General features: G+C 35.4%; 1 protein-coding gene across 17 annotated transcripts; it reads left to right on the forward strand.

Annotated features, from left to right (window-relative positions):
• Positions 1 to 268: 268 nt before the first annotated feature.
• LOC112705409 (uncharacterized) lies at positions 269 to 7,726 on the forward strand. 17 transcript variants are annotated; one of them, XR_011864930.1, is made up of 4 exons: positions 269 to 1,128; positions 1,867 to 2,060; positions 2,271 to 2,398; positions 7,709 to 7,726. XR_011864930.1 is itself a non-coding variant. In XM_025756253.3 (1 exon), the coding sequence occupies exon 1, from the start codon at positions 440 to 442 to the stop codon at positions 1,178 to 1,180; it is 741 nt and encodes a 246-aa protein (XP_025612038.1). In that variant the 5' UTR covers positions 269 to 439; the 3' UTR covers positions 1,181 to 1,407. The 17 variants fall into 17 exon arrangements, 1 of the variants encoding a protein (XP_025612038.1); XR_011864943.1 differs by lacking the exon at positions 7,709 to 7,726 and adding an exon at positions 4,960 to 5,794 and having other exon boundaries at positions 1,762 to 2,070; XR_011864940.1 differs by lacking the exon at positions 7,709 to 7,726 and adding an exon at positions 4,960 to 5,794 and having other exon boundaries at positions 1,762 to 2,060.
• Positions 7,727 to 8,526: the final 800 nt, after the last annotated feature.

Consider the following 8,526-nt stretch of genomic DNA (forward strand, 5'->3'; position numbering starts at 1 on the left):
TCAGGTATCGCTATTGGGATGAGAAGTTTTATGATTAGGTATTAGAGTTCTAAATCCAGAAACTCAAGAGTTCGAATCTTGGTGAACCCAAAATTAGCTTTTTATAACATGAGAGTCCTTTTAATAAATATATAGTAAATAAAATAAAAAATTAATTTTTTTTCTAATTAGTAATTTTAACAAGTGCCTATCATTGGTTAGCAAAATTTTTAAATTATTTTTAGTACATTTAAAATATAAAAAAAAATTAAATTGCCAGGAAAAAAGAAACAGAGAAAAGAATATATATTGTGCTCCAGCATAGGATGGGGTTAACGTTGTAATTGACCAGAGTTTTTTACTGAAGTCTCTGAGAATAAAGACATAGGTGTAGATTACTGTGTAAAAGCTAAAAGGTTTGTGTTTCTTTCAGCCAGCAATTCTCAAAACCCTAATTTCAATGGCTAAAGAGTTCAAGGTTCCGCCGGTGGCCTTCCCACAGCCCGGAAATCCCCCCGCAGGAGGTCCAAACATCCAGCAGCGACGCATGGCTGCGCCGCCCTTCCAGCCAAACTCCGGCATCCCCTTCATGTCCTTTGACATAGGCTCCGCCGCAGCGTCCACCTCATCTGGCCCAATCTACTCCGGACCCGGCACCGTGGGCGGCTCCGCCAACTTCGACGACGAGGAACCACTCCTCGATGAGCTCGGGATCCACCCTGAACAAATCTGGAGCAAGATCCGATCCGTTCTGAACCCGTTCCGCGTGAACCACACCGTCCACAAGGATTCCGATCTATCCGGACCGATCCTTCTCTACATGTCGTTTTGCCTCTTCCAGTTACTCGCCGGGAAAATCCAATTCGGCGTGATTCTTGGCTGGATCGTGGTCTCTTCGATCTTCTTGTACGTGGTTTTTAACATGCTTGCCGGTCGAGCCGGTAACTTGGACCTTCACACGTGCACCAGCGTGGTTGGTTACTGCATGTTGCCGGTGGTGATCTACTCGGCCATGTCGCTATTCCTGCCTCAGGGAGGGATCGTGGCGATTGTTGCCGCTTCGATTTTCGTGCTGTGGGCGACCAGGGCTTCGACGGGTCTCATCGTTTTGCTTGCGGATGGCGGCGAGGAACACCGTGGCTTGATAGCGTATGCGTGTTTCTTGATCTACACTCTATTTTCGTTGCTTGTTGTGTTCTAGGGGTGGATGTGGATTTGTTTGGTTGTTTTTCAGATTTAGAGAACGGTTCTTTTTTTGTGGGGTTACCATTGCATATTCACGCTATCGTATAGTTATAATTTGATGTAGAAAAGTGGAGATTATTGACCTTTATTGAAAAAGATTTTGTTTAAAATGTTATCTCTAGGTTACTTGTGTTTGTGTGTGTTGCAGAAGTATATATGGTTAAATTCGTTTCTTTTTTTCCATCCTAAGAATTTTTTTCTTTATAATTGAAGTCTTCCAAGTGCAAACTGACTTTTATGAATGAATTCTTAGTTCATTTGCCTCCTTGAGAAAACACAGGGTTGAAACTCTCTGCTCTGTTTTAGTCTGTCATTCTTGTTATTTTTAAGTTATGTATCTGATCTAAAACATGATACTGTGCTTTGGATTTAATAAATGTCCGACAATGATTTGTTTGGTTTAAGATGAACAATTGACCATAATTATCTGGCCACGGATTCGTTACCTTAACCATCCTAAAAATATTTATGAATGGAACCCCGTTTTTTTATTCTCGGAAGAATTGATAATTAGACATTTCCCCTTTATATTTTTAGTTTCCAAAATGTTCCCCATCCCTTATAAGCATTTTTTCAAAGAGAAGAGACATTTAGCTCTGAGGGTTCTTGCCTCCTTCTACCGACGCCGCACCACACTTTCAGATCACTCTTCGCCGTTGCTGGTTCTCTGCTCCTTGCCCTGCGCTGTTGCTCGTTCTCTGCTCTCACCATGAGCCGTCGCTAATACTCTGCTCCTTGCTGTATCTCGCCTCGCTGCTGGGTGGTCTTGCCTTGTCCATTGTTGTGCTTGCAATTGGAGTGGCGTATACCTCGCTCCAACATGGTTTGCATTAGAGGTAACAACTAGTAAGTTTTTTTTTAACTTTTATTGTATTTAATATTCATTCATTAAGTTGAATTGGAAATTGTTCTTGATTCTTGTATCGGACTTTGTCTTGCCACTTGGGTGGATCATTATGTTCAAAACACAATTCTTAGCTTTTTCACGTGTTTATGCATATCAAATTATTAACATTATGATTGAGTATCTATTTTCTTTTGCTCAGCTTGGTGTTGAAATTGTCCATGTCCTAATTGGCCCAGTTTCATACTTGTTGCTCTCCAAGCCTGCCAAGGGTGTTGAGAAGACCTTCTCTCTCTTCTCACTTCTCCCCAAGGTCCTCGCAGGCTATAAGTAAGAACTTTAACTTTTGTATTGTGACTATTGCTCTTTTTTTGTGATTGTATGTGTCATATCTCTAACTTACTCGTATTTGTAAAATCAGTGTAGTTGTATTTGTAAACTGATTCTGCTTTGCTCATTTTCTTTTAATTGTGGATAATGAGATCAGAAAATGCATTGAATATTTGAACGTGATGAATCTTTTTTTCGCTTGCTAAAAATCTGTCAGAACTCGCAATGTTTTTGGTTGAAGTTTGATTTGTGTTTCATAGTTTTTTAGATGAGTCTCTTCCTTTCTAATCTGGTTGTTGGTGATTAAAGTATGTTCAAAGTTGAAAGAAATGTTAAGCAATTTGCCCTGAAATTCAGACACAGTTTATGATAGGATGTAATGTCACTATTTAAGTAGATATAATTTTAGTAGTATTGAATAACTTTTTGTGAGCTGATTATTGATTAAAGAAAAATTAGTTTTTATAGTTATACAGGTTATTTGTGGTTTAGTAAGTGAATTTAGTTTACTGTGCATGCTTGTGATTTTCATTGTAGATAGCTGATTGCTCTATTGTAAGTGCCACTCTTTGATTTCCTCGTGTAGAGTTAGAACCGTACAGTAAAAGACTCAACTGCCAAGAATACTCCTTCTTGCGAAGGATACAAGGCATGCGTGTGAACCAAGAGACACCAACCTACCTCACGCTAAGTTGTCAGATCTCATGTGAAAATCTTAGCCTAAATGTAGTTGTGATTGGTGCTGTGCATGATCATGTCTTTGGTTATATTTTGACATTCTCTTTTTTTTCAAGCTAATGCAATTTAGTTGAGTTTTTGACGGGGTGGCACTGTTTTTACAACGTTAAAATAATGATTAATAAGTAATTTTTCAGCATTGTAAAAAACATGGTGCTCTCTGAAAGCAAATGTTTAATTATGTGATTATTGATTATAGCATTAGTCATATGACTCTTTTTTAGTTTTTTTCTGTGTTTGAAAAAACCTGGAAATTGAGCTGAAATCAGCTATAATGGCAATTATATATGCAAGGATGTTGCACTTGCTTAGCTTGATTCACATTTCTATCTTTCTTGATCTTGGATTCGATATCAACGTCAATCTACAATCTAGATATCCACAGAATTGAATCATGCCATCCACAATAGCTTGTTAAAAAAAAAAAGACTATCAGTGACTTCATCAACTAGTTATTGTTTGTTAAAAGAACTCACTGGAAAATATTAACTCTGGTAACCACTACACTAATATATAGAGTAAATGTCCTTTTCGGTCTTTAACTATTTGTTCGATGGACTTTCCACTCCTTAAGAAATCTAAAAACCCAAATCAGTATCTATTTACTTTGATATATGTACGTCCGATTAGGGACCGAAAAGGGCATTACCAGGGATCGGAAAGGCATTTACTCAAAGTAGATAGGGACTGGAACGTACATATATCAAAGTAGATATGGATTGATTTGGGTTTTTAGATTTCTTAAGGACCGGAAAGGGCACTTAGTGTTAATATATATTATGTATTTTATATCGAAATATTAACTATTTTCTATTGATATGGAATTATTAAATGTGAATCTTTATATCAAATGTGAATTTCTACTATTAATTGACAATATATAATGCTCACGAAAAAATCTCTTATTATTTAAGAGTAACTAAATTGATAAAATCCACAAGTGACGACCTGATAAAAATACAATTAATCTCTACATCTAAGTTATTTAATCAACTAAGTCTAATCAAGTAGTTTTAATCTAATTCACTTCTACGTGCCACTATCTCTAATAAACTTTTGACTTAATGCGTGAATATATATAATTGCGTTCTTTGCGTTCTCTTCTACTTTTGTGTTCTCTATGTTCTCTTTGTTTTCTATGTTTTCTTCGTTCAAGATCAATGCTCTTTTATCTTATTTGAATATTTGGATCAAATTTTTTGAAATCAAGCAATAAAATCAGCTTTGAACAGGTATTTCGTTTTTGAAGACAATGAATAATTCAAGTTCAGACTATCAATTGAACTAGGGGAAATTGGATTATTGTTTTGAATTGAATCAAGTGGTTGAGGTGTGGTTCAAATCTAGTTAATGTAGTTCGTTAGTAGTTGAATAATTTTGTTTTTGTTTGTGAAGATTGCTGTTTATGGTTGATGGTTTGAATTTGAATGTAATGTAGGAATTCTGAATCTGAATTATTATTTTGATGAATTTGTTTCATTCTCAGTTTCAGTGTATTTAGAATTATAAATTAGTTTATTTTGGAAATGCTTTCGGTGTATTTTCAAGTTCAGACTGTCAATTGAACCATGACAAATTGTATTATTGTTTTGAATCGAATCAACTTGCTGAGGTGTGGCTCAAATCTAGTTAATGTAGTTCGTTAGTAGTTTATGAATATGTAGTTGAATAATTTGTTTTTGTTTGTGAAAATTGTTGTTTATGATTGATGATTTGAATTTGAATGTAATGTAGGAGTTCTGAATCTGAATTATTATTTTGATGAATCTGTTTTATTTCCAATTTCAGAATTATAAATTGGTTTATTTTGGAAATGCTTTCAGTGTATTTTCAGTTTCTGTGGGATGTTGATGAGCAGCTTGTGCCAAAGGTTAGGATGACTTTTAACACGTTTGATAAAGTTAAAAAATTCTACAAAGATTATTCTAAACTTGTAGGTTTTTCTACGAAAATTCGGAACACAAATAAGAAGGGAAATGAAATTAAGAACCAATTGATTACATGTAGCAGAGAGGAAAAATGAAAATCGAACATATCTCCAACTTAGAAGACAAATTCCTCAACTGGATTAAATTGTCCTGCAAGAATTTATATACATATATTGAAGGACATTGGTGTTTGGATCATTTCGAAGGTTGTGTTGCATCATTCAAATTTGTGTGTCCAAATCAAGCAGAGATACTTAAACAACACAGACAATTAAGCATGTCTGTACGCTGTACAATTGAGAATAACGTCGAAGTTGGAGTCAAACCAAGCAAAACATATCAATCATTTATTGCAACAGCAGGGGGTCATCGTGAATTAAGTTTTATTGAAAAAGATGTGAAAAATTACATTACGAGAGAAGTGCATGATATTTCGGAACTAGATGATGCAAAAGAATTTGGAAAAATACTTATGTTAATAAAAGAGAAGAATCATAATTTCTTTTCGAACTTAAACTTGAGGTTGATCAGTCAATTAAGATTGCTTTTTGGGCTAATGCAAGAAGCAGAGCTGCTTGTGAGTATTTTGGAGATGTTATTTCAATCGATACCACTTACAATACAAACAGATAATTTGCTATTCTAGTTTGTGTTTTTCGAAACTGCTCTTGGTGTATATGATATTATTTTTTGGTGTATACATGATTTGTTTCTGTGTTGTTGTCTTCAATTATAATTTGGTTTTTGATTCTTTTGTTGGTGTGAATCACCACAATCAGTCAACACTTCTGAGATGTGCTTTGATAAAAAACGAGGATATTCAATCATTCAAATAATTATTTAAATATTAGTTTTGTTATATGGGAGAAAATGCTCCAAAAGGTATTATTACCAATCAATGTGCATCGATATAAAGGGCTCTTGAGGCTTGTATGCCCACAACAATTCAAGGGTGGTGTATTTGGCATATTATAAAGAAGATTTTACAGAAATGGGATAAGTGACACGAAGAAATTAAACATGAGATGAGTCATGTTGTTTGGAATTTTTTTACAAAAAGAGCATTTGATAGGAATTGGAATGATTTTCTAATGAAGTATGGTGTTGACGACAATAAGTGGCTTTCAAGTAATGGTGTCTTTATTAGGATTAACTGATATTGTTACTTTTAGTATCTGGATATTTATGTGTTTCGCTTGTGTAGTAGAGGTGTCGACCTGTATGACTTTTAGTGGTATTTTGTAGTATTTGTTTTGTGTTTGATCTCAATAAAATTTTAAAGTTGAACCAACTGGAAATATATATGCATGAGATCACTTGGCATGTAATTTCTATATTACTCATCCAAATTTGATCTATGTCGTTAAATATATTAGGATGGTGATTATCGTAGTTTAGTCACGACATTAATATGATAAAAGCTGCGGTAATTCCATATCTAATATATGAGACGGACCAAATTGTTAAAGTAATAAGGGAAATAGTATTCAGATGTGCGCATAAAGTTTATAAGATGTGATTATCTCAAGAAAAAATCAAGGTTCTGAAAACCGGCCGGTCGGTCGAACCGGTTGAACCGTGAATCGCACAAGAAAACGATTCGGTAAAACAGCAAAACGCAGAATTTGAAAACCAGAATTGAACCAATGAACCGGCCAGTAACCGGTCGTTTGAACCGAACCGTGATCCGGCCGATTTTTCGGCTAGCCAGCAAAATGTTGCCGTTTTAGCCTCTGGAGCCCTAAATCCCTAATTTGATCGTGATTCCCGAGTCCCCTTCTCATCGAGCTTCAGAAGTGAGAAGAACGCCTCTCTGACTCTCACACGACAAGGGTCAGGGGTTCTCATCGTCCGGTCGTCCCTCACCTCTGTCCAGCCACCGCGTCGTGCCGCCGACGCCGTTCCTTCGAACAGCCATCTAATCGCGCAGCAGCCGTCGTTCCTTCGACCAGCCACCTCCGCCGCGCAGCAACCGTCGTTCCTTCGAACAGCCTCCTCCATCGCGCAGCAGCCGTCGTTCCTTCGAAGGTGCTCCACCACTGCTTGGTCACTCGGCGTTGCTGTCTCCCACTCTCCTTATTGCATGTCTCTATCTCTCTGATGAGCTTGATTGAGTAGTTGTTTGATTTTGTGAAGCTCTGTGAACTGAAGTAACTGAAGTGTGCCATGATGAACTCTGAAACTGTGAACTCTGAAATTGTGAACTCTGTCTCCCTATTTTATTTTTCTTTGAACTGTGTAGTGTGAAACTGTGAACTGAAGTGTGACATGATAAACTCTAAAATTGTAGTCCCTACTTGTTTACTGATTACTGAACTGATTTTGCTTTGTTTACTGAACTGAACTTTTTTGTTGTTACTTGTTGCTGGGTTAAAAAAAGTAATTCAAAAAATTGAGGGAAAAAAGCTTTTTCTGCACCAAACCCTCCCCTAAATTCGATTTTTTATGCTCTATTCAAAAATTATTGAATGATTATTGAATGTTTTGTTGAATGATTATTTGATTCTTGATTAGCACCGGATGCTCTCCTGTGTTTGTGTACTATTTTTGAATGAAAATTTATGTACTGTGATTTTTTTGGGTAATTCAACAGGTTAGAAATAAACTTGCTGTTTAATAATATTTGTTCCATTGTAAATCTCAGTAGTTTCAATAGGAAGCAGATATGAAAAGCAAACATTTCAAGTCTGTGCGAGTTGCTGTCCATGTCCTGGTAAATCGATTGCAAGTTAATGTTATTTCCTTTAGTTTTAATGTTAGATTTTGAAACTAACCCTAATTTCTTGCTTCTCAGGAATCAAGCATGGGTTCAAGCCATTGGTTTAAGACAATCATTCGATTAAGAAAATCAAAACAAAGCAAATCAAAGAAATCAAAGATACAACACACTTTCTTTGTGTCAATTTTACCTTCATTAATAACTCATCCTATTCCAGGATTTCATTGTATGAGAGTCAAAATGATTATGTAAAAATATGTAGTACTACTATGTAGAGAGAGTTGAAGTTCATGTCTGTCTTACTACCAAGAAGGCTGATACAAATGTAGTACCACTATGTAGTATCACTTTGTTTATTTATATTTTATTTATTATTTTATTATAAAACGGTTTTTATCGTTCAACCACAATTCAACCGGTTGAACCTATAAACCAGTAAACTAATAGCTAGAGCGGTACGATGACTGGTTCAGTTTTCAAAATCTTGGAAAAAATATATGTATAGCCAAGTGGGAGATTGTTAGGAAATTATTTAATTTCCTAATTTGTTTGTGAGCAATACATATATTAATTATAATCACAAATGCTATTTCAAATTAAATGACTTATATAATGGTGATCTCATTTATTGTTATAAATGCTAAATTAAATAAATCATAAGTACTTTTGATTTGGAATTAGACGAGAATAAAACCAGATATTATCTTTATGAGTTTTAGATATTATTTTTATCTGGACTTTAG

This window comes from Arachis hypogaea, chromosome 1, assembly GCF_003086295.3.
Source record: "Arachis hypogaea cultivar Tifrunner chromosome 1, arahy.Tifrunner.gnm2.J5K5, whole genome shotgun sequence".
Classification (NCBI taxonomy): domain Eukaryota; kingdom Viridiplantae; phylum Streptophyta; class Magnoliopsida; order Fabales; family Fabaceae; genus Arachis; species Arachis hypogaea.

What these genes read in the sequence shown, in the direction of transcription:
- LOC112705409 (XM_025756253.3), top strand. Translation starts at nt 440, where the DNA reads ATGGCTAAAGAGTTCAAGGTTCCGCCGGTGGCCTTCCCACAGCCCGGA.